The sequence below is a fragment of the Misgurnus anguillicaudatus genome, chromosome 22 (genome assembly GCF_027580225.2).
Source record: "Misgurnus anguillicaudatus chromosome 22, ASM2758022v2, whole genome shotgun sequence".
NCBI classification, from domain to species: domain Eukaryota; kingdom Metazoa; phylum Chordata; class Actinopteri; order Cypriniformes; family Cobitidae; genus Misgurnus; species Misgurnus anguillicaudatus.
The window spans coordinates 37,221,103-37,248,410 of NC_073358.2; the positions used below are offsets into that span (position 1 = coordinate 37,221,103).

At 36.8% G+C, this 27,308-nt stretch overlaps 1 protein-coding gene across 2 annotated transcripts in view; it reads left to right on the top strand.

The window, feature by feature from the left end:
- rorb (RAR-related orphan receptor B) overlaps nt 1-24,429 on the top strand; it is a 36,338-nt gene extending 11,909 nt beyond the window's left edge. Inside the window, exons 1-10 of one of the 2 annotated variants that reach the window (XM_055199075.2) lie at nt 10,635-10,668; nt 12,307-12,392; nt 13,812-13,953; nt 15,255-15,674; nt 17,199-17,320; nt 18,876-19,008; nt 23,498-23,605; nt 23,728-23,838; nt 24,044-24,156; nt 24,234-24,429. In XM_055199075.2, the coding sequence (XP_055055050.2) occupies nt 10,650-10,668; nt 12,307-12,392; nt 13,812-13,953; nt 15,255-15,674; nt 17,199-17,320; nt 18,876-19,008; nt 23,498-23,605; nt 23,728-23,838; nt 24,044-24,156; nt 24,234-24,392 (1,413 nt within the window). In that variant the 5' untranslated portion in view covers nt 10,635-10,649 and the 3' untranslated portion in view covers nt 24,393-24,429. Of the gene's footprint in view, nt 1-10,634; nt 10,669-12,306; nt 12,393-13,811; nt 13,954-15,254; nt 15,675-17,198; nt 17,321-18,875; nt 19,009-23,497; nt 23,606-23,727; nt 23,839-24,043; nt 24,157-24,233 lie in introns of those variants that run through there. The other variant, XM_055199076.2, reaches the window with a different exon arrangement.
- The last annotated feature ends 2,879 nt before the right edge of the window (nt 24,430-27,308 follow it).

The window sequence follows — 27,308 nt, forward strand, 5'->3', positions numbered from 1 at the left end:
GGTTGGCATTCATTTTCGGTTGACTTTTTCGGCTGGATTTTTTTATTTCGGCCTGAAACCGATAATGCCATTTTTGGCCGAAAACTTTTTTTGTGTCTCCATAAAATCTGTCCCTGACTCGATGTTTGTGAGATGATTTCTCTGTGTGGTCCATACGGTTTATTGTAAGATGTCTTTTTCATATAAAATTTTGATTATTAGAGTAATGGGTAAGACTATGTGTAAATCTATATTGATACTTTCAACTGTACTGATACACTGAACCAAAATATATAAATGAACATGCTAAAAACATTTTTATTATGCATGTAGCACAGTACTAATCCTGCCATAAATAGTTGCTGGTAACCCTTTACAAAAAGGTTGTATTTGTTAAGAATTAATTAGTGGATTAACTAACATAAACTAACAATTAACAATGCTTATTAATCTTTGTTCATGTTAATTTTTGGCATTTACTAATACATTTATAAAATCAAGCATTGTAACTGTTAACATTAATTAATGCACCTTGAACTAACATAAATAACTTGGTGACATTAACTCACATTAACAAGAATGAATACACTATATTGTTAATTGTTTGTTCATGTTAGTTAATCCATTTACTGATTAATTATTAATACAAACTTATTGTAAAGTGTTGCCAAGTTGCTACGTTAAGAATATGTTTTTCTGATAAAACCTTTTGTTAAACAATTACAATGTTGCATAAATCCGCGGAGCATGTAGTTTTCATTTCAGATATATGTTGTGGATCAGATGTTGGATATGTGCCAGCATGTCCCCTTCTGTAGCATCAGTGAGGCGCCCAATCACATCTCAGATGAATGATGCCTGAGTCTGGCACAGCTGATGACAGGCCAATGGGGAAATGCCTGCAGCCTCATCAACAAATACACCAAAGATATAGCTCCAGTAACTCTATGCCCTCTGACATATAGGTGCATGCACAAACATACAAACACGGTTTGATGGGCTCTTTATTTTTCTGTTCTGTTCGGACACAGATGCAGGCTGTGGGAGGGTTATCATTATTACCCACAATGCAACAGTAAGGCATGATGTGAGGCATAAATATAGAGGCAACAAGGGCACCTAAAGCAGAGTTCAGTTTAGCCACTAGCCAGACCTTTAAACAATTTGAGACCTGGAAGTTAGGGAGTTTTCACATATAATTCATTTTAGAAGAACCAAACCCAGTTCAGAAAAGGAACTAGGCGAATGTGACCTCAGTCCTTTTGTTGTTCACAATATTGTGGACTCAAAAGAGGACCCAGTTCTTCTTTTGGTCCTCTTCAGAACTGAAGTGATCTCAGACCCTTTCTTGTTCACATCACAACTTCATAAGAACTCAGACCCCAGCTTTCTGTGCAGCAGTTTATTTTGATACAATGTCCAAATGACACGCGAAGCGGACCCGGACCTCATTGATTTCACACATCAAAAAGAAATCGAACCACAAAAGAACCCAAAAGCGAACCGTACTCAGACCACCTCCAGACGTGGTCTGAGTTAGGTTCACTTTTGGGTCCTTTTAGGGAGGTCTGAGATCACTTGGTTTGTTCATACACCCTGAACTGCTCCGAGAGCATTTGGAGGGCTCAAACGAACTAGGTGTGAAAACACCCTTAAGTTTCGTCCAGACGTAACGGCAACAATTCGGGTGCCACCGATATACTTTCTATAAAAATAAACCTAAAGCGCTTAAAAAATTTCATTTAAAGGAACAGTATGTAAGAAATTTATATCAATTAATCATAAAATGGCCCTGATATGTCACTAGACATTATGAAATCATTTTCGTTTCAAATTCTTATATCACTGACAACAGTGGTCTGGCCAGGATATTGTTATTTAAAAAGTGAAGTGGCAGCCCTCAACTGATGTTTATGTTGTCATTTTGTGTATTGGCCACCAGTTGTGTGATTGCAGTACCAGTTTTAGCCACACGTTTTGTGATTGCAATACCAGTTTTGACCACAATCCTACATACTGTTCCTTTAACTATTACAAAATGAACACCTGTGCCATGAATTTAAATTCCTGTCAATAAGTGCTAAATTAAAAACAAGCAACAAAATACAAAGTGCTTTATCAAAACATTGGTAACACTTGACTTTACCATAAGGTTGTACAGTATTTGTTAAGATTAGTTAGTGCATTTGGTAAACTGAAGTGACAATGAACAGTAGTTTTACAGCATTTAATATTCTTAGTTCAAACATGAACAATTGCATTAACATTAACAAAACATAATAAACGTTGGTCAACTATATTGTTTGTGAAAACTTTCATCGGATATGGACCCCATGTTTTGATAGTATTGATGTCTCTTTATTAAAGAGTCTTTAAGCAATGTATTGAAATACAGGGTATCATAACACTCCTGTTACGGTTGGGCTTCACTTTTCCTTTTTTTTTTTTTTTTTGCTTTGTTTTGCTTTTTGTTTTGTTTATTTTACTCTAGTTTGTAAATTGTTAAAATCTCAATTAAAAAAAATATATATATATATATATAAACTATATTGTTCGTTTTTAGTATGTGTTAGCTAATGCATTTTCTAATATATACAACCTTTATGGTAAAGTGTTACCAAAACATTATACCCCCTAATAATTATTTTTAATAATTATGTTATAAAATGACAGACACCTAATTGTTTTCTCATTGAGGTATTGATCAGTGAACCAAATTTTAGACTACTGTAGTAGATCTTTGGCTTTTCGAAATTAGCATATGTCCGGCTCTCTTTTAAGCTTAAAAACTTTGTGCTATTTAAATATGGCTATTTAGGGTGGAAGATACATATATCTTAAGAACTGAAAAAAAGGGAAATAACTTTTCTATCCCTAATGGAATTGTCCTAATTATTTTTTTTAGTAATCCTCAATGGGATGGTTGTGAGAATCAGGATGATAATGTTGCTGTCAGTGAAGGCTGTTTAGTGCCCACGGCCTCTATCACAGAGCCATTCCCTAAAGGAAATGATGTAAAACATGGATGAACACCACATGCTGTCACAGGCTGCCCCTCTTGATTCAAAGTATTCAACTACTACCCCTAGGCCTCTGTCAATCTGGACAACATGCCCTCTTATGCTGATAAACTGTCATTACAACTAACCCCTCACCCCAATCTTTCAATTTAGTGATGATAGATGTTAAACTGCACTGCAGTTTGATTTTGAGTATGGGTGCATCATTAAGGATTTTTGAAATGACATTAATTGTTGACATGCTCACAAGTGTGCGTCCTTAAGATAATCTTCCACCTACACAATGTATTAGCATCACTGTTTAGCATATCCCAACAACGTTTTGGAATATCACTGGGCTAGCTGCCAGACAAGGAAACAACATCTTATCGTATGCATACAGGCGAGATTTACAACAAAGACTTCAAATGGCTAAAATGTAAAACATTGACGCATCAGTTCAGTCACCTGAAGTCATGCTGCAAATGATGTCATTAAGTCTACTGCCAAATCTTATCATCATCTTATCAAATTAATACAAAAATAGTAACATAATGAACAATCTGTAGGAAACAGAAAGTAACAATTAACTTAAACAAAAGGCTGTCAGATACAGCATATACACCTGTCACCGGGGCGGTACCCTTTCAAAAAGTACATCTTTGCACCTAAAGTGTTCTTATAAGTAGTGGAGAGCAGGGGCAAAAGTAAAATTTTTTCAGAAAAACATCATTTTAAAAGATATATTTTAATGTTATATTTTAATTTTATATTTTTTAGGTCTATCAATACTAAGAGGAATTTTGAACAAATGTAAAGCGACTTCAGTATAATTTCACATAAGTAGCGCATTGTTACTTTTGACCCTGTCAGCAGGGATGAAAGTAACACACAGGTGGGTTACAGGAACTCCTGACATTTAAACCCAATTTACTTTTATTTTGAAAAACTCTGAGAAGTCAAACTTCAGAATGTGTTAGAGCACTAAATAACCTGTAGATTGATCAGTATTGTAACACATGAAGAAAGAAACACAACGCGTTATAAGAAAAAATGACAGGTTTAGGAATTAAAAAACGCTTTCTGGATCTACCCGTGAAAAATTGTGAGAAAATAACGCAATATTAGTTGCATGCTAAAGATGCTGTCATACACTCTTAGAACGAATGTGTTAAAAACAACACATTAGTGTTGATTCTGGGACAACACACAAAATGCGTTGTCCCAGAATTCACCCATCTCTGTGTTATTATTGCACATTTTGTGTTAATTTTAACACAACTTGTGTTATATTTTAACACAAAATGACACATAATGTGTTAAAATTACACATAATGTGTTAAAAGCTTAACGCACAAAGATGTGTAAAAAATTTACACATCCTTTCTAAGAGTGTAGTTTGGAATGCAAATGTTATCAGGGCTCTGAGAAAATCGCTTTGTCACTTTCGTCCCGCGTTACTTTCGCCCCGGTTCTCCCCTACCTTAGAGGTACATATTGGTACCACATTGGTACCAAATGTACATATCTGTACCTAAATGGGACAAATTAGAAGCCAAAACATTTCGATCGCCCCCCTGGTGGCTGGGTAAAATGTGTAGGTCATAACCCCGCCCTCTCCATGTAAATAAATAGGGTGTGAGCCAAACTTGAAAATCAAATTACACTTAAAAAAATTATCCAACAATGGTTTAGTTCCTTATCATGTTGATGTCCTTTGTGTTAGTTTTTCTTATAAGTCTGGTTAAGTTAGTTATCAGTTGCTATTAAAAAAGGGTGTGACGACTTGATTTGTGCGTTTGTGATTGATTTAAAGTCGCCATGAAAATAAAATGAAAAACTGGAATTTATTTTGGAATATTGCCATATTTTTTACAAATTACTTTTCTGGGAGCTTAAAAAAATCTGGTGCCCTCATAATATTTAATCAAAAATGCAAATCTCCTCCCTTACTCAAAAACGATCTCTCTTTGCTTCCGATCATATGGTATGGCAAGTGGGTGGGGTCCGGGAGATGATCGCTGCGATTAGCAATTAGCAACACGACCCAGCTTCAAATGATCCAATTAGATCTCGATGGACAAATTCAAATCTAGCCCTGCCTTATTTCATTTCAGAAGCCGGTTTCACTCGAATATAAGTCACCACGTGGAAAATAAGGCAATCGCTACTTCCGTTTCATGGGGTCTTTAAATGGAAAAATTGGCTCCGCTTCATGATCACTACTGTGCAGACTCTTTCTCCAAATTGACGTCATCGGCACGGCCATTTTCGAGTGTTTTTTTTACTTTTTTTATAATGGAACTCTATAAAGATGCATCGCCCATCTTTTTACAGTCTATGTTAGGACCTTTTCAAAGAGTACTGTCCCACTGAGAGCTTGGGACCATTTATTGACCATTTTTCTGACTGTGTACGTCTAAATAGGTGTATGTCTAAATATATAATTTATATTTATGTTCATATATTTCAATTGTATCAGTACTGCAAAATCAAATCACTGTAATCATTTTCAAGATACTCTACACAGCTGCCACGCAAAAGCAGGTGACAATTATTATCATGTAAATCACGAGTTACCAAATTATTACATCGCGAGCCATGTTGATACTAGGGTGGCCATTCGTGCCAGTTCCGCCGGACACGTCCCGAACATGTTTTCGGGTTCGTTCTCCGGAAGTCGCGTTGCTCGACCGCAAACGTCATCGAGGTTCTCACATTTCAGGTCAAATAATACATTAGAAAATTAAGATTTATTTCTTTTAAGACATACAATCATTGTAGTTTTTATTCTTACCTTGAAATGTAACAGTTGCTTTTCTGAAATTAAACCCGAAATATTAAACCTTGATGACGTATGCGGTCGACCTTCGGGAGAACGAACCTGAAAACATGTTTGGGACGTGTCCGGCGGAACTGGCACGAATGGGCACCCTAGTTAATACACATCAGTGACATGACAGCCAATATTTATCAGCGTTCTCCAGCGAGTACGGGACGGGTGTGCGTATGTGATAATAAATTAAGTTGCAGGGTTGCTCATATCTACTTTAATGAAGCTAATTAAAGAACTATTTAGAGAGAGAGGAAACGTCTCTTGGGACAGAAATGAGCTTCATATCATTATGAATCAATTATACCGTCCACGTGCTTCACGCATGTGTCTCCCTTGTTCACTTTACACGCAAATAAATCAAACTCCAATCCACTTCAACAGTGTTTATGGGTATTTTACACACGGTTAGTGACTTGAGTTTGATATCTAGAAAAAGAGCGTGTGTGGTAGTCTGTCCGTTCTCGGCTAAGCCTGCAAGGCTGAGCTCCTCTTAATTGTAAAATCGCCAGCGCTGCACTCCTTTTCTTATCTAACCCTTTCTGAATGGCATAAACCTCATGAGTATAAGCAGTTAGAATAACCAAATGCTTGTTAATTTCTCCACTAACAATCCCCTTAAACATTTCTAAAATTAGTGTAGGTAAAACAAGGAAAATGTGCAGTGTTGTATTGGTAGAGATGGCGATGACATCACATCCTGTCGGAATGTGATGGTGGTGTGGATGATCGCTCTGACAGGCAGACTATACAGCCCTCCTACCCATAAACCCAGGGAGACTGCGGTCGTCCTGGCAACAGTGACATTGACACGGACGTCTCCTTATTACTTATGACAGGTCTACACACACAGGCCCTGTGGCCATTCTAACACACAAACAGACACACATTCAGTATATTCATTCAGAGCGAAAACTCTTATACACAGATTCCAACCTCCAACACGTTTAAACACATAATCTAGCAAAAACTCTCATACACACCCTGCAACACGTTTAAACACATAGGGGCAGTTTCCCGGACAGGGACTAGTCCTAAACTAAAATAAATGTAAGAGCTGTCCAAACAGAAAACAACTTGCACCGACATATCTTAACTTACATCATTGCCCTTTGTTTGCACATAAATGCACATAAGTAATGTTTTTAGTAAGGTATGTTTGTTAAAACTATATATTTCCTAATTAAACTAAGGCCTAGTCCTTGTTTAAGCTAATCCCTGTCCAGGAAACCACCCCTCTCCAAAAAATCTCATACACAACATACAAATCGTTTAAACATATAGGGGTGGTTTCCCGGACAGGGTTTATATTAATCCACAAATAGGCTTAAGTTATATTAGGACATTTAAGTAGTTTTTACAAACAAACCTTACAAAAAAAGCAATACTGGTGTGCATTTTAAAACAAAACAATTTGATATATGTTAAAGGATTAGTCCATTTTCCCAAAAGAAAAATCCAGATAATCCACTCACCACCATGTCATCCAAAATGTCGATGTCTTTCTTTGTTCGGACGGGAAGAAGTTGTGTTTTTTGAGGAAAACATTCCTGGATTTTTCTAATTTTAATGGACTTTAATAGAGCCCAACATTTAATACTTAACTCAACACTTAACAGTTTTTTTCAACGGAGTTTCAAAGGACTATAAACAATCCCAAACGAGGCATAAGGGTCTTATCTAGCAAAACAATTGTCATTTTTGACAATAAAAATAACAAATATACACTTTTAAAGCACAACTTTTCGTCTAGGTCCGGTCCAGCGCGACCTAACGTAAATGCGTAGTGACGTAACGATCCCAAACGAGACATAAGGGTCTTATCTAGCGAAACGTTTGTCATTTTTGGCAAGAAAAAAAGCACTTTACCACGGCTTCTCGTCTTCCTCCGGTCCTGTGGTGCTCCAGCGCGACCTCACGTAATTGCGTAATGCCGTGGAAAGGCATATATATTACATATATGAAACATACATTTGCGGACCATTTTAAACAATAAACTGACACAAAGATATTAATTAGTATCATTCCACATACAACAACGTCGGATGGGTCCTCTTTCTCCACACTTGTAAACACTGTGGCGTAGTTTCACATACGTCATCCGTGACCTCTTCACTTGATGACGTTTTACGTGAGGTCGCGCTGACGCGTCAGAGGACCGGACCTAGACGAGAAGTTGTGGTTTAAAAGTGCATATTTTTTATTAGAGATGCTCCGATCAGCATTTTTGTGGCCGATCACCGATTACCGATCACCAAGATCTGATCTGCCGATCACAGAATGGCAGTGGAATGGGAATTTTTTTATCTATGGAAGTTTAAACCTTCAAAACTTTAAAACGAATGCAAATAATAAACTTTCGACATGAGGATGCAATTGTCCGCGATAGATATGTGTTGTATACGCTGTTTGATAGGAATGTGAAGACGCATCGCGCTGAGGACCGGAGCGCGTCCTCATAGAAAATACGCATATCTCTGTTAAGGCAGTGAGAGAAATCCAAATGTGCACATCACACATGAGCAACAGGTTACAAAATGCTCGCACTGTGTAAAATCAGTCCCTCCAGGAAAACGCGATTGTGCGATCGCGCGATATATTGCATAATCAGCCAAAGTCCACATATTTATGCGGGGCTGCATTTTTTCCAAATACGACGCACTTTTGCCGCATTAATTACATATTTCCGCGCACAAAATACGCGGGGCTTGCATGATTTCATAATCTCGGCATTTTCGTAGCAAAAAGTCACATATATATTAGCAGAAAGTTGAAAAATGTTGCATTTACTTCCCAAAAGCGCAGCCGTGTCCTCTATTGCCATGGGAACGTTATGAAGTGACGTGATTATGTGACGTGAACATCATTGCAGTTTTTGCAAGTTCCGCAATTTTTTGCAAATTCCCGCAATTCCATCGCATAAATTGCATAAATATCCCGCATATTCCATCGCATTTTTTAAGAAAACGTGCCGCAAAATCGAGGATTTTTGCCCGCAACAATCACAAAAAAACTCTGCGTTTTTCTGGAAGGACTGCAAAATGGTCTCTAATTGCAGCCGCATCAGGAACGCTATGATGACAAAAGTAAACAGAAAGATCGTCTCATGAGATCAGCAAATTTAGCGAGTGCCGATCGCGTCACTTAATGAATTATAATTAATTCTCGACTAAACAAAGAAAGACATCAACATTTTGGATGACATGGTGGTGAGTAAATTATCTGGATTTTTTTTTAATGGACTAATCCTTTAAAGTTTAATCATATCATTTTAATACAACGCAAACATGAATGTACATACTGTATACACACAGCATGGCATATTTTATCAGCAGTCAATATTGCCATGGGCTGGCAGTCCTAGTGGCCTGCTTTTAGGGGGCTATAAATAACTTGATGCTTGTTGTGTACAGTTGAAGATGAAAACAGTATTTCACAACACTGTTTTGTGCCTGAAACAGGTTTTAGGCCTCTGTATTCTTTTGACCCAGTTTGGCTTTGGCACTGGTCAAAGTGGGTCATAAGAGGAACCAGTCCACTGTTCCTAGAAATCACTATTGAAGACGGCTGATGATTGTACACCTTGTATAAATGTAATGCTCTATTATTTGTCCTTAAAAGCAAGGACATGGTGTTCTAGATTTCTACATAGATGATTATATGAAAATGTATCAGTTTATACCAATGTAGATCAATTCAAGTAGTGTCTATGAATACATAATAATTATACAAATATATAAAAAATATACATATTTACTGTTATTAAAACCTTTATTTTTTGGAGAAGGCTTAAATTTGAACACATTTTAATATGTTTATAATAAAACTTGAGACTTAACATTTAAAAAAGTTAAGTTAAAAAAGTTTTAGCTTTGTATTAAAACTGTTGCGATATAATAGTCATCAATACTAAAATATTTTAGGTTGAATACATAACTCTCAATCAGTTAAAAAAACTATTTTTCTATTAACTCACATTCCTTCTTGACAAATGAATTTATTAGTTCCTAACCCACAGGAACAAAAGAATTGGTAAGATCCTCCTAATATGTCACAGCACAAAATTTATATCTTTGGTCATTTCTATCCATTTCTTTATTTTTATATAGTGGTAAAGTTACAGGCAGTTGACTGAAGGTGACATTGCCGTGGGAACATTCATGCAGGTGGTGCCTATAGCTGAGGGTCTAGGGGTGCACAACCACCCCCCTTAACCACCAAACTCACAGACACTGTGGCTTAGATCTTATGTGAGGCAGAAAGATGCATAGCCAGACCGACCACAGTATTGTGCAATGTATGCATGTGTATACGTGTGTGTGTTAATCCCATTACATTGCCCAGAATGTGTGTGTGTGTGTGTGTGTGTGTGTGTGTGTGTGTGTGTTTGTGTGTGTGTGTGTGTGTGTGTGTTTGTGTGTGTGTGTGTGTGTGTGTGTGTGTGTGTGTGTGTGTGTGTGTGTGTGTGTGTGTGTGTGTGTGTTTGTGTGTGTGTGTGTGTGTGTGTGTGTGTGTGTGTGTGTGTGTGCGTGTGTGTGTGTGTGTGTATTTGTAATGCACATACATTTTATATTGCACATAAATCATTACAGATTCATAATAAATTCATTAAAACGGATGCACATACATTCAGAATACAGCATATAAATTCTCCAGCATATACTGCACAATATAGACAATAGTAAACCTCTCTGAGTTTACATTGTCAGTCAGATTAGCAACGCACACACACGCACACACACGCACACATGTAACTAGCAATACTCACACTTACAAACCCCTGAGCTTCACATTGCGGTATTGAGTCAGGTGTGTGTTTGCAGTGCTTCTGTCTAAAAATGAAGACAGATGTTATAGGTAAGAAACAATTTCACCTGTTTTGAGCTTTTAGTTTGTTTTGCAGATGCTTTTTGCAATTGAAGTTGATATTGTTTATAGCATTTTTTGGTAATACTTCATCAAAAGCATTGTCTTAAAAAGACCAGATACATGAAGTTAGGCTTAAATAAATTAATAAAAAACATTAGACCGAATTTGACCATTTTGATTATAAATAGCTTAGAGTTTGCTTTCTTAACTCATTAAAAATATGTGTTTTGTCACTTTTGTAACCTAAAAAATATGTTTATGTGCTGTTTTGAGCTTCTAGTTTGTTTTGGAGATGCCTAGAGACTATTTTTTTGTAATTGAAGACAATATTGTTAAAAGCATTTTGGTAAAACGACATCATAAGCATTGTCTTAAGAAGACAAAGCACATAAAGTTATGCTTAAAAAACATTAGACCGAATTTAACCATTTTGATTATAAATAGCTTAGAGTTTGCTATCTTAACTCATTAAAATATGTGTTTTGTCACTTTTGTAACCTAAAAAAATGTTTATGTGCTAAAATTAGATTTTATAGGAATAGGAATTTTAAGGGTTAAATCAATTAGAATCAGATATTATCTGCACTTTTTTAAAATGTAATATAGCAATTAATTAAATTGGTGCAAACAAATATCATAATTTTAACATATGTAATTTTACTAATTGATGGTTTTGGCAAGTAAACCCTGAGAACCGAGTGCTGAGTTTTTAAATATTTTTTGCTTATCTTTGTTACTATATCAGATTTATTTCAGAATCTGCCATTGCCTTGTTTTCATTTCATTAGCTAACATTATTACTAATTTCATCATGTCCCTTTTGTCCAAAAAAATACAATGCACGAAAAATTATCCATAATAACAGCAGCCTTAGGAAAGGAAAATGTAGCATTTGCTCATTTTTCCATACATTGTACAATGTAATTATAGGCAGAAGTGAATTTGCGATTGAGTGATGAAAGATTATTTGAGAATTGCTGGATCAGATAAACCAGTTAAGAGCAGAGGGAACAAAGCATGCGGAGAAATAATTTAGGATTAGATTGGGTTGCTAATCTCTTTATTCTGCAGTCTCAGCAGGGAGACGGGTTTCTCTACTTGCTCTGCACCTCTCTCTATCTATCTCCAAAGGTTTTACGTGTCCAACTGTCACAGAAAAGGTTGGAGGTCAAGTTCGTGGCCATGTGTTTGTATTTGGTCCCTCATTAAACTACTCGCCATGTTCTGGTTATGTAATTCTGTTTGTAGCTAGCTACTCATGCTTCGCTCCTACAGTAGCTGTGCCAGGATTTTTCTCTTGGCTTACTGAAATAAACATTATGTTTAAAGCAGGTTTATACAAAAGCACACTATACCTTACTATTCAAGTAAGATTTCGGGAGGAAATGCTTAACCTTCAGATACATCAAGGGCTTTAGATTCTTCTTTCTCAGCAGGTAGATCCACAGAGATGTCAAACTGCCTTGACACAAATTATAAAGGCACATCCTGGTCCATTATGAAGGCAGCATCGCTGTTAGAATTGAGGTGGCCATTGTGTCACCTGCGAGAAGCTCTGCTGTGCATCTTCAGATAAACAATGTTGCATGGTTGTGTAACGTTTTCACTTCTATTCTTCCTTTTCAGCCCAAATTGAAGTCATACCATGCAAAATCTGCGGAGACAAGTCATCAGGTATCCACTATGGAGTCATCACATGTGAAGGCTGCAAGGTCAGTGATTGTTCTTTCTTTATTTTTAGTCATCCATCTGTTCCAACCATCCATGGCCTTTCCGAACTTGTCCTAATCATTTATGTCACTTGTACACTTGGTGCAATTGCGTGGTGTAAGCCCCTTGGTCTACATTCATAACATCAACGTGTACCATTGCGAGTACTGTCGACAGATGTTTACCACTGTAGCTAAATAAAAAAATTAGGAGGAATAGAAGTCAGTTGTCTCTTTGGGTTTACCATTGCTTTTTATACACATAACATTTACATTTAGTCATTTAGCAGACGCTTTTGTCCAATAAAATGACATTCTGGCAGATGCAATGCGAGGGATGCAAAGAATTCAAATAACTTAACGCAAGCAACTACTTTATGGTAAATAATATATTTACTTTAGTACGTCTGATCAGAAGCACAAGAAGCAAGTTATGTCATTGATACCATTTCACTTTTGTCATGTAAGACAGTTTTAATATTGTACTAAACCAGTTTTAAAGGTGCAAAATGCAATATAATATACATAACTGTATTATCAGCAGTGTTATGGGTAACGCATTACAAGTAACGCGCATTACGTAATAATATTACTTTTTATAATATCAGTAACGCATTTCTTTATAAATGTACACATTAATATTTGAGTTACTTTTTTAAAAAAGTAATGCAAGTTACTTTTCAATTTAATTAATTCAATTTAAAAATAAAATAATGTATTGAATTAAACTGAACATGTTAATGTAGGATTTTGCGGGAACCTTTTGAGTCAGAAACGGAGATGGCAGACCAGAGCTTGACATTTTTGCGATCATAAAAAACACCTGCAAGGCCTGAAAGAGATCAAGCCTCAGCCAAGTAAGAAAAAGTAACGCAAGTGTAACGTAAGCATTACTTTCCATGAAAAGTATCTAAGTAGCACAATTAGTTACTTTTTTGGAGCGTAACTAAATATTGTAATGCATTACTTTTAAAAGTAACTTTCCCCAACACTGATTATCAGTAGTGTATAAAGACCTTACATAATGAACTGTATTGTTTTTATTACATTAGAATGAGCCGTATTTATCTACATACACCGCGGGTCTCCTTACATGGAAGTTGCCCCCATGTTTCTACAGAAGCCCTAAACGGACAAACTGTTCTACAGAATGCATTTCATCCCTACGTTATTTTAGACGATGACATGTTTGTCCTGTGGCAGCTACCGTAGCTTCTCATTGCGTTTTGAAATTGAGGTCGCAATCTCACCCTGCTAAAAAACCTACATTGCACCTTTAAGCGACCACAAACTATGACATCAGATACACAGAACCAAAAGGTGATAAGACGCTAAAAGCTTTTAATGTGAAAGAAGCCAAAGTATCAAAATTGAATTTTTTTTTTTAAATATCTAAATCTTTCTTTGTTGTGTTCACTGTAGGGTTTCTTCAGACGCAGTCAACAGAACAACGCCTCATACTCTTGTCCCCGTCAGCGCAACTGTTTGATCGACAGAACGAACCGCAACCGCTGCCAGCACTGTCGGCTACAAAAGTGCCTGGCTCTGGGCATGTCCCGGGATGGTGAGGGATATCATATTGTTTCCTACAAACAAATTTGCATGCTTTTTTACAAAATCTAGTGAACATTTAAGCTTTAAAGGGACACTCCACTTTTTTTGAAAATAGGTTCATTTTCCAGCTCCCCTAGTGTTAAACATTTGATTCTTACCATTTTGAAATCCATTCACCCGATCTTTGGGTCTGGCGCTAGCACTTTTAGCATAGCTTAGCACAATCCGTTTCATTTAGACCATTAGCATCGCACTCAAAAATAACCAAAGAGTTTCAATATTTTTCCTATTTAAAACATGACTCTTCTGTGGTTACATCATGTACTAAGGCCAACGGTATAGGCTGATATGGCTAGGAACTATACTCTCATTCTGGCGTAATAATCAAGAACTTTACTGCCGTAACATGGCTACAGAAGGCGCAATAATATTACACAGCAGCCGAAAATAGTCCCCTGCTATTGAAAGTTACTAAGGTGACTATTTTCGGCTGCTGCGTAATATCATTGCGCATGTAACTGCAGAAGAGTCAGGTTTTAAATAGAAAAAATATTGAAACTCTTTTGTTATTTTTGAGCGCGATGCTAATGGTTTAATCAGATTCAATGGATTATGCTAAGCTATGCAAAATGTGCTAGCGCCAGACCCGGAGATCAGCTGAATGGATTCCAAAACGGTAAAAATTAAATGTTTACATCTAGGGGAGCTGGAAAATGAACATGTTTTCAAAAAAGTGGAGTGTCCCTTTAAAAGCAACATTGTGTGTATCCTTGATGAAGAATGCAATCCCAGATTGACATGCTGATTATAAATGTAATTCAATCGGTAATAAAGTTAAATATTAAGTTAAAGTTAAGTAATAAAGTTAAAATTTTATGAATTATTTTGCGCCATTTTTTTTCTCGGCTATGTAATATATAAAGTAGTGGCCAAAAGTGATGTCCAACACTGAGCAGTTAGCATCTTCGCTGTTATTCAAATATTTTATTAAAGATGCCTAAAAAATTGTATGCATGTTGCTTTTGTGTGGTTGTAGTATAAACTGAAGCTCAACTTTAAGAAAAACGGAGGAAGGCTTAGCAAAAAATTGCAAAATTTGTGCTTTGTAAGTTATAAAGAGATAGCTTAGGACAATGACTTATATTACCAACAAAGAGGATCAGCAAACATCAATAAAAGATAAAATTATAACCAATGTTGTCAATAACTTATTGAAAATATACTCTAATAAAACCCAAATGGCCCTGTTCTCAGCTGCTTGACGTCAAGCTTGATCTCCTAATTCACCTTCATTTGTTCTCCCCTCATCAGCTGTTAAATTTGGCCGCATGTCTAAGAAGCAGAGGGACTCGCTGTACGCAGAGGTGCAGAAACACCAACAGAGACTACAGGAACAGCGGCAGCAGCAGACGGGCGAAGTGGAGGCCCTCGCCCGTGTATACTCCTCCAGCCTTACAAATGGCCTCAGCACACTCAACCACGAGATCGGAGGCACGTACGCCAATGGTCACATCATAGACATGCCCAAAGGCCAGTCGAACGGGACGCATGGAGGCTACTATGGCATGGACTCCACCCAGCCCAGCCCTGATCAGTCTGGCCTGGATATGACTGGAATGAAGCAGATCAAACAGGAACCCATATATGATTTAACCCCTGTTCCCAACCTATTCGCTTACGGCTCCTATCAGGACAACCAACTGACACCTGCAGTGTCCATGGGGGAGTTAGGTATGGCCTTCAGTCACTTTGAAAATGATTACAAAAGGTCACAGGTTCGATTTCAAGAAACGCACATACTGATGAAGTACAGCTTACTGTATATTGTTTTGCTTAAAGGCCAAATGCATAGATGTAAATGTAACATATTTGTGTTTAAGATGAACACACAGAATCAATCAATTCATGAAGTTGAAATAAATGCTCCTTGGTTAAAAGAAATAACTGCAAATGTTACACAGCATGGCCAATAGTTAAAGACACAATGTGTAAAGGTTTTTGCGTTAAAATATCAAAAAATCACTAGCACAGTTTTATTTTGTTCACATATGTACTTACTTTACCCCAAATGTTTGAATTCAACCTGTGATTTTTTTTCCGAGGGCGGTCGATGCGAAGTTCGTCACAACATGTATGTAGCCCATCATGTGTGTGGTTCGTAATTTCAAAATATGTGTTCCGCGTCGAGTGATCTTATGAGCATCACGTGTTTTGTCCAAATAAGTGCCTGCTGCAGATGCGTCTAAAGGGTTTATTATAAAAGAGACGCTCGCGTTTACCAGATACTCGCATAATCTCATGTGTAATCTCAGAGTTAACTGTTAAGGGAGTGTCTTGTGTGTTTTTTGTGAACGTGAGCGTCTCTTTTGTCATGAACGGTTTGGACGCGTGTGCAGCAGACACTTATTTTGACAAAACACGTGATGCACATGGTTCACATGATGCAACACACGACACTCCGAACACATATTTTGAATTTGCGCCCCTCGGATGAGCACTGGCTCCGCCCCTGTTTATAGGGTCACTTGTCATGTTTTCATGTCTGGGTTATCCTCACTCTTCACTTTTGTGGTCATTTTTTGTGACCCTATAACGAATTCCTGTTTTCGTGTGATTATCACGTATTGGTTACTCAACTGTTTTGTCCTATTTTCTTACCATTGTCGCTTCGGTTTAGGGTTAGATTTACATAAAATGACAGCCCTACCCAAACCCAACTCTAACCCTAACACCAGGGAAATATAAAAAATAATCAGAAAAAATTGTATAAACCAATACATAAAGTGACATTCTAATGCAAGCACCAAATCTAACCCTAAACCGAAGCAACAATGGCTAAAAATAGGAAAAAAGTTGAGTAACCAATACGTGATAATCACACGAAAACAGGAATTCGTTATACGGTCACGAAAAAACGCGGAAATTTGTGATAATATTACGAAAAAAGAATCCAAAATTTACGTGACTATATCACGAAACCTCATGAGTTTGGGTAGGCTTTTTAGCAATGTCATCAAGCTACGCCATTGTTGTTTAGCAACCTCTAGAGGCAAAAATTACATATTGTGCCTTTAATGCTACACTATACAGTGACATTTTTTCACAAAGCAAGGTATAGTGATCCAAAAGTGTAATATCTATTACAATATGAGGGGCCTTTATTTTGCCTCAGTTGTACGTTTGTTTGAATTCATTAACTATTCACTTTCTTTACAATATCTTTTGTCTGTTTTTATCTGCTTTTCTCTTAACCAGACCGAATTGCTCAGAACATCATAAAGTCCCACCTGGAGACGTGTCAGTACACGGCAGATGAGCTTCAGCAGCTCGCCTGGCAGACACACAATTACGAAGAGGTCAAGATATACCAAAGCAAGGTGTGAGGTCACTTTCTCAATCAGCAGAGTTCGGTTTATCTACCAAACATTATTACAGTCATACATTCATTTACAAGCATGGTGTCGACGCTCATCCCTCTGCCTTTAACTCCTCTGTGCTCACGCATATTCTCTCGATTTAGTCAGATTAAGCTCATAGTTCATTAGAGTATCTCAGTCCCCTAGAGCTGATACTATCCAACCTATGCACCGATACAGAGAAAAAGAGAAGCTAACGAACACTCAGAGTACAATAGGGGAGGGTGCCAGGCGTACTACAAGCCTTCTTCATTTCTCTGTGTCAAATGGATTATGGGTAATTACCGCGGAGCCCTTTGAAATAGTGCCTATGAATATTCTTTTTACAGTGAGAGAATTGCAGAGCTCACAAAAGCAATTTGCTGATATCACATTTTCAATGTTCTGTGCGCTCTGTTGGAACATATCGTAAATGAAAAACTACAAATTATTTTTTGTTGCAATTTTTCATGATGAGTAGGGAAAAATGTAACCATTACTTTTTAAAATTAAATTAAAGTGTACTTTGTTGTACCAGTCTTGTTGAAGGAAATTTTTGGTGGGGAGAGAAGTCCATTCATTTGAAGAAACTGCTTATTTTATGTGGAATAAATATAAAACATATTTATGAATACACAGACACACACAAAAAAATAATGATACGTTTCCATAGCATTTTCAAGCAGTACTTGAAACAAGCTTTTTAATGCATGAACGGAAATATCCAAACTTCTTGTACAATCTTGTGTGCCATAAAAGAACCATTTTTGGTTCCTCAATAAGCAATTCAGTCAAAGGTTCTTACTTTTTATAATCTAAGGAACTCTTAAAGGATTAGTCCATTTTCTTAAAAGAAAAATCCAGATAATTTACTCACCACCATGTCATCCAAAATGTTGATGTCTTTGTTCAGTTGAGAAGAAATTATGTTTTTTGAGGAAAACATTGCAGGATTTTTCAAATTTTAATGGACTTTAATAGAGCCCAACATTTAATACTTAACCATTTTTTTTATACAGAAAGGCACGTTTTTTTAATGAAACCATTCAGACAAAATTTCCAGGGAACACACATACTGATAAAATGTATACCTTAAATGCACTTTAAGTCACTTTAGATAAAGGTAGAGATGCACCTATATCGCCCAATAATCGGTATCGGTCGATAAAAGCAATTTTCACACTGTTTGCCAATATTTTAAAAACAGGCGATAGTAATGGCCAATACATCCTGTCAATCAAAAAAGCACAGGAAAATGCAATGAATTTGAACTCTGTGTATAGAAAATGTAAAGAAACATTACTAGTTTAAATGTTCAGTATCAATGATCATTATAGGAATGAATAACATTCAGTAAATTTAGTCTGAATAATTGGCTATCGGTGGAAAAATGGAATATCAGTGCATCTCTACATAAAAGCATAAATGTATAAATGCATAAAAGTAAATAAAATAGATAATTTATTAAATTACTCCAAAACAACACAGATGTCAAGCTTAACCACCCAACAACTTTTTGTGTGTTTTTGTGTTTCAGTCACGGGACATGCTGTGGCAGCAGTGTGCGATACAGATAACTCATGCCATTCAGTATGTGGTAGAATTTGCCAAGCGCATCACAGGCTTCATGGAGCTTTGCCAGAACGACCAGATATTACTGCTAAAATCAGGTGAGGAAATGCTTGAGACACCCCAATTCCTATAATACATATGAAGAGTTTGGTTTCAAAACGCGATAAACGCCATTTTTGAAAAAATGCCGTATTATTTTGTCATCTTTCCTCCCTTTTTTCGCAAAACGCGATAAACGCCACTCCTCCACTTCTACAGAATGCAATAAATCCGCTCTACAAATTACAGCGCACCATTACACGCATTGTAAAGTACAAACAATGGCGGCGCGTTGACTACACGGAATCTTAGTTTTCCTCATCTACTTTGTACTTCCTGATCAACAAACAAACAAAAAAATATTACTTTATTAGCATTAATAAACCTGTGATGTTTTCTGTGACGGGAAAGAAACGTAAGCCATCAACATCTAATAATTTACGCGAGAGGCACTCGGGAGACGGGTGCTTGTTCTCCTGACAGCATCAAGTTTCTAGCACATTGACCCCAGGGGATCTTATAAAAAACTTTCAATAATTTTACTCAAAGTCAATGAAAATTGAGCAGAAACATTTTACAGCTGATCGCTGTGAAAAAAGTTCAGCGACGATGTCAAGTATAACCGCAGCAATGACAGTATTCTTAATATGACAAAGTAAGTGTTTTGATTAATGACATTAATGTTTATTTTTTTAATCAGTGTATACCACTAGTCAACTAAATGAATATAACATGGCAAAGATGAATGCACATTGATATATTGATTCAATAGATTTATAGCATTTTGTGGAAAAATAATTCGTTTTTATAATAAATCTTTGAAAATCAAGTTATGGATTTGAATTTTTTATGTTTTTATAACCTAAAGATGGTATGTGAAAGTTTGTAACAGAAAATGGTGGCTTTCATCTTGTTACTTTCTTGGTACAGAAAACACATTTTTACCCAAATTAGTCAAAATGGATTTATTGCGTTTTGGAACCAAACTCTTCATATAATTTATATATGAAACTTCATAAGAAAAACTGCCTACAGTGAGTTCCATGAATATATGAACAGAGGCTTCAGAGCCACAGCTTCCAAATGCAAAACCACACTTAAAATCAACTCCAGACCTTTAACATCCTTCATTTATGAGGAAATTATTAAACAACTAGTCAATACCTGTCCATAAAATAGCTTTTAAATCAACTATTCCATTATTTGGCCTCTATAAAAAGGGGGAGTTACATATTAAACGGCTGTAATTCCCAAACTCTTTATCCAAGTTGGATGTGAATACCCTCTTATGTAAAGCCAATATTCATTATATGACATTAACTGAAATAAATGTTGGTAAACAGTTAAATTACACAAAATGTGCCTTTGTCCCAATATTTATGGAGCTGAGTGTATATATTAGGTAGGAATTAATATACATCCAGCCGATTATCAAAATAAATCCCGACAGGGTGATCAGGTCTCGGGAATTATATTACATAACAACCTGCTGGCTGTGTTACCATGCTTATTACATGGCTACTTGCCACATGTATTTGTTTAAAATATATTATGTTACGCCATGATGCGATCACTCTGGAACATGCTTTTAGTTTATCCCTAACTGGCACCGTCCCTTAAATGGGACACCTGACTTTACTTCTTATTTTGCATGTATCATTGGAAACGTCTAACCCTCTAGAATACATTTTTCAACAGTTTTTTATAAAATAAATTATTTTGGGAGAGTAAATTATTAATTTATGAAGAGAGTGTGCCTCAAAACATTTATATTCTGCGAAATGTCACTGTCCTGCCAGTTTACTTCAGTGTTTTGCATGTGAATTCTTATCCAATCATGACAAACTATATATCGTTTGAAAGCTCTAAGAGTGTAGTTTGTATGTATTATCAACATTTTGGTAAAGGAATGACATAATGAGAGCCATTTTCTAAAATCCAATGGGGCATTAAACTCCTACTCTAAACCTAAAAAATCTTGACAAAATATATATCACTGGAAACTCTGAGAATGTAGTTTTCATATATTTTAAGGTCATCTGATGATAGAAATAATCTAGTGACAGTTTTTTTGTTACCCACCCATAGCATATTAATTGTTTTTATTTATAAAACTTTATCCTATTATAAATCTTCAGAACATTTGACCAACTATATATCATTGAAAAGCGCTAAGAATGTAGTTTTCATCTTTGAAAACCTTTTTGCATTAATAATAATGCAGTGACAGTAATTTATTTAAGAGCATGCCGCAAACCGTGGACACCTAGTGACCGTTGTTGGTAAAACCACTAAAAGTCTGACACAAACCTCTTTTTTTTATGATTTTAACTTAAAGGGGCCATGGCATAAAAATCTGACTTTTTTCATGTTTAAGTGCTATGATTGGGTCCCCAGTGCTTCTATCAACCTAGAAAATGTGAAAAAGCAGGAACTTAGTTTTGGTAAACCATTCTCTACAAGCACATGAAAAAACAGGTTAAATTTGGCTCTCCTTATGATGTCATAAGGAGCTCTTATTTAGGGCTGCAGCTATCGATTCTTTTTGTAATCGATTAATCTAGCACTGAATCGATCGATTAATCGAGTAATCGGATACATTTTTTGTGTGTTTTTAAACAACCAAAACAAATAATGCATAACGAAAATGACTTGGCTGTAAAATGTTCAAGCATTTGGCTCCAAGAAATAAGCCTATTTATTTCAATTTTTTACCCATTTAGTGTTTATAAGTGCCAGTGCCAACAATTAAACACTTTAATTTATTAATATGCACAACAGGTTTCATGCTGTAATCTAGCCCTGACATCAAAGTAAATATCTGGTTTATGTACATTTCTACACCTGCAGCATTTACCATTAGGCTTTTAACATATAATATATCATTTCTGGGGTGAGCCTATTTGCTATGATAACAACCTGTATGCGCGCACGCGTTCTGTGCGTGAGAAAGAGTGACACCCCAGTCAGACGTTCAGTTGCTTCATTGCATTTTGGTACTGCCGAAATACATACATTCTTTTTCAATAGAACGCTGCATTTGGTTTGCATCACTTGCGTTGCGGTGCATTTTAGGTTAAGAATCCGTTCAAAAATCACAACATCACGTCCCGCTGTATACAGTGAATGCATGCTGAAATTATTGTTGCGTGGCTACATAAAAGTTTAAGCATATGTGATGCATTGCTCGATCGGTCTGACTCGCGTGAGAGAGAATAACTTCCTTATGCTAAACTCCAATAAGACAGAGATTATTATTATTGAACAAAATATGTCAGATTACAAGTTGCCCATATATGATTGCACTGTGGTGCCGTTTTTTGGTACACACACCTGTAGTGCACGCGTGTGTGTGAAGGGGTTCTTTTTTAATCTATACTGTCCTGCAATTGAACATGAATACGTTTACTACTTAAAAACATCAAAGCTAAACATCATATCTAGTCAAACCGCATAACGACATCGCTACAAATACAGTATGGGATTAAAATCAGCGGAAGGTACGTTACCTTGTTTCATCGACGCTTGGTGGATGTTTTCAGTTCAGATGCTGAATGTAATGATAATGTAATGATCCCAAACTTTAGACAGTCTCTCTCTGCCGTTTATGGACATATTCGCCCCGCCATCGGGCCAACTAAATTCAAAATGTACCACGCGCTATGATGTGCTTCCTGAACATTGAACAACGGTCCGTGTGAATCAGATCTCGGCGCGTGTAGTGCGCGTCATAGGAATTTAACGAGGCTTCGAGGCAGAATTTTTGCCTCGAGGAATTTTTTGAATCGAGTAAATCAGGTAACTCGATGAATCGTTTCAGCCCTACTCTTATTATAATAATACCGCCCCTTAATCTGCACTATCTAATCACAGCACTGCCATTTAGTGCAGAGAAAAAGAGAGAGAAAATAATTCACAGCACAATTGAGTTTCAATTGCAACAAACCGCTTGCATTTGCATTTAAAAGGAAACACCCAAAACGGCACATTTCTGCACACACCTACAAAGTGGCAATTTTAACATACTATAATAAATTATTTATATGGTATTTTGAGCTAAAACTTCACATATGTGCTCTGGGGACACCAAAGATTTATTTGACATCTTAAAAAAGTCTTGTGTCATGGCCCCTTTAAAATTGGGATCACAACTACTTGATACTTATGGCTTCATGTTTACAGTATTACTTTAGAAAGAGTTAAATTTTTATAATTTTATTTATACAATTAATATATTATTGCATTATTTTTATTTACTAAAATAAATGTAATCTGCAATAACATTTTTTTATTTATTTAATATTTTCACCTCCAGACACTTTTGTGGAAATCCTAAAACAAGACCAATATCAGGCTTCTGGTACCAAAATATATTTAATTTATTTTAAATTTATTTGTTAACTGTGAATAGCAAACCTCAGAATGTCACCGCTAACCAACTTAAATCAAGCATTTCAGAGTGCCGTGTAATACATGCTGTGTTACTTAAATTGATAAGGTTTGTATGTGAATAAAAGTAAATGTGCCTGTTTAACATTTCCTGTTTAGGTTGTCTTGAAGTCGTGCTGGTCAGAATGTGCCGGGCATTTAACCCTCTCAACAACACGGTTCTGTTTGAGGGAAAATATGGAGGCATGCAGATCTTTAAAGCACTGGGTAACTACATCTCATACATCCATTTCTTCTTCATTTTCCGCACCATATACAAAAGTGTTAATGAAAACAGCTGCCTTAACCGTAAAGTCACTGTAATGTACAATAATGTTTGTAACCTGCAGGTTGTGATGATCTGGTCAGCGCTGTGTTCGACTTTGCCAAGAGTCTGTGTTCACTGCAGTTAACAGAAGAGGAGATCGCTTTGTTTTCTGCTGCAGTGCTCATATCTACAGGTCAGGCTTTAATGCAAACCTTCCGAGCCCTCAATAATACTTTCCTCCTACAATATGTAGACAAATAAACATTCAATGCCTCAATGTAGTACAACTAACCTTATTGCTAATGTGGATTTCAATGCAGAATTTGCAATGTTACAGCACATTTCTGCAAAACAGGAATGGATAATCGATTATTTTATTTTTTTGGTTGGTGTTGTAGACCGGCCGTGGTTAATGGAGCCCAGGAAAGTGCAGAAGCTTCAAGAGAAAATCTACTTTGCCCTGCAGCACATCATGCAAAAGAACCATCTGGATGAGGACGCACTAGCCAAGGTAGCTCAACACATGACCAATGCCGTTTTATCACATTCAGTCCCATGACCTTTATTCACCCGTCTTGTATGTTGCAGCTGATTGGTCGAATCCCCACACTGTCTGCGCTGTGCACTCTCCACACCGAAGAGCTACAGGCCTTTCAGCAGCTCCACCCAGAGACGGTTAACATGCTCTTCCCACCCCTTTATAAAGAGCTCTTCAACCCTGATGCCGCAAGCGTCATGCCCAAATGACCATGCACAGCAACCACACGCCACAGCAATCGATGGGCCGTCCCTCACAGAAGTTTATGATGAAAACAACCACAGCTACAATTGCTTTGCAGCTACAAAGAAAATCACTTTAGGAATGTCCTGCACTTCAAAAGTCCAACTCCATTTCACCGGTACAGTCATAAGAATGTATATATATGCGCTAGCGACAAAGGCGCCAGAAATGTACAGACTTTAGGACAATATAAGGTGTCTTTAAATTGTTCTTTTTTTATATTAAATATTAAAATGAGGGAGGGGGATAACGATAAAGTAGTCATTTCTTTAGTACAAAAGTGGTATTCCAGTATTACATCTTGTTCTGTTAATATTTTAGTCATTATTTAAAAGCAACACTGGCCTGAAAGGCTTGTCTATGTAATTTTTCGTATTTGTTTTGTAGTTTTACCTGTACAGAATATTTGAAGTTTGGTATAAGGTTAATATGGGACTAACTTTGTTTGGCAACATTTAAAAGCCTTGTCTGGGCTATGTAGATATGTATAAACAGCACACGCTAATCCTACACCTTTAAGGATTTAAAGTGAAAAAATTGATAATGGATACGAATAGAGATATATGTTTTATGTAAATTGTAAGGAGGATGGGAACCTTGTCAGTCATAGCTGCAATAACAATAAATAGACGTTTCTGTAATGCATACTTGCTAAAAACAATCCAGTCAAATGTGACTACATGGGAAGCCCTCACAACAGCTTCTTATCCAATAAGTTCTTATGGACGCACTGCCAAAACTAATACATTAGCAAAAGTGAAGCAAACACATATGTAGCCTGACAATCACCTTTGAATGATCAGTACTCACTTTGCAGTATAATACCACCGTATGCAGCTATTATTATAAATAAGATTTGTAATATCTAAGATACTTCACAACAGTTTGGGTTTGGGCCTTCTTGGTCCAAAGACAGCATATAAAGTACCATCACATCCCACCAGGTGGCGATTATGAGAGTGCTTTCCCCTTTTTTTGACCTGTACTAAGGGATCTGAAGCCATAAGTTTCTTATGAAGGAAAAATAACATTAACACAAGATATAAACCGACACATTTTTTGTGAATTTTAACCTTGACGCATTTATATTATAAAAATGCACTTAAAAGCACTTAACTAAGGAGTACTGTGAAACATGCACAAATGTAATCAGCTAAAGCAATCGTTTAACCTTGTTCAAGTCCATTTTTAACTAACCGAACCCTCTCAGCCCAACTTTAGGGAATCTTTCAAAATTCCTTCATTTTATAGTAGTTTCCTCTTCGAGACAATCAATTCTGGGTGCAACTTTCAGGCATCCATCTCAGGGACTTCTCTTGGTATATTTTCAATAGAAAGAGAGTACTATTTTAAAAAATATGGACATTTTTAGGAAACAAGTATACAAGCGGTTTCTTCAAATACCCAGACAAGGCTTTGCTATGTGTATAAAGTGTGAAACTGTCGTTGAGAGGTTAAACAGGCTGAATTCACCTGCTGGTCTTGCCACATTGTCGAGCGGCGGTCTCTCATTTTTTTGTAAATATAAACGTGCAGCCAAGCACCAGCGGTGAGGCCTGTGCTCCAAATGCAAATGTTGTAATTATTAAGCATCTTCGAAAATGAAATGGATTTTATGTAAGTTAGATTATTTATACCGAGCATTAATAAGCTGCTCATTGTCGGAAATCACATTTTAAACTTACGACGAAGGCTTTTTTTGTACTAGACTGTGAATCGAGGGTGAGAGGAATTCGAGAGGTTGACACTGTTAGGTACTGTAGCAATAATGAAGCATTTACTACAGTCATGTTTGCGTTTTAAGATTTTTATTTTATTATAATTATATTATTATTATTAGCCTGTTGATTATCCTTGCATGCTGGTTCATAATCTAAAGGAACCTTTGGGCTTTTGTGTTTTCTGGGGGAGGGAGCTATTGGGCTATGGAGGTTTTGGGGGGCTCATTTTATTCTGAATGTTACAGTACCTGCTATTTGTTCATTGACTGATAACACACAGACACATACACAATTGGAGGACAAGTTGGGTGTTTTGCACTTGGGGCCCTGTTTTCGGATTGTTTGTGATGAGGTGGAGCGGTTTTGACTGAAATTTGGACATATATGATGCTGTTCCGAGAATTTTCGGGTGTTTGTTCTATCGCCTCCCACCTCTACAGTGGGTGTGTAGGTGCGCAGGAGCGGTCCTTCCTAAAATGCATTGAACTTTCGTTTGCAAAGACGTGAAACTCACCGAGTGGTCAGGGGTGTTCACTGATGTGCTCACGCAAAAATCGCTGCAAAACATGCTTTCCAACAGGTTTTATCGTAGTTTTTGTCCAACTCCATTGACCGTGAGGTACGGTATTACTCCGCACCGGGAACTTTGTTTGTATTCTTGCAATTGGCAAAGGCGGATTATCGCCACCAACTGGGCTGGAGTGTCTGTTATTCAAGCTCTCAATGGAAGAATATACGGGTGTGAGGCGTTTGGAAAAATAGGTCCACAAGGTTACAACAAATGCTAAAGTATTTTTGCAGCGATTTTTGTATGAGCATATCAGTGAACACCCCTGACCACTCGGTCAGTTTCAGCTCTTTTGTGGACGAGGGTTTAATGAATTTTGGGAGGGGTTGTTCCTGTGCACCTGTGCACCCATTGTGGAGGTGGGGGGTGGTGGAGCAGGCACCTGAGGATTCTCGGGACAGCATCATATCCAAATTTCAGCAAAAACCGTTCTATTTCATCATAAACAATCTGAAAACAGGGCTTTGGGTGAAAAGTACCGAACTTGTCCTTTAATTATTTAATTATACAGGCACTTACTATACTGTGTTCTACAATCAAAACACAAGCGTCAAATACCATATACATCTGCTAGAGCATGCACTTGTCGAAAT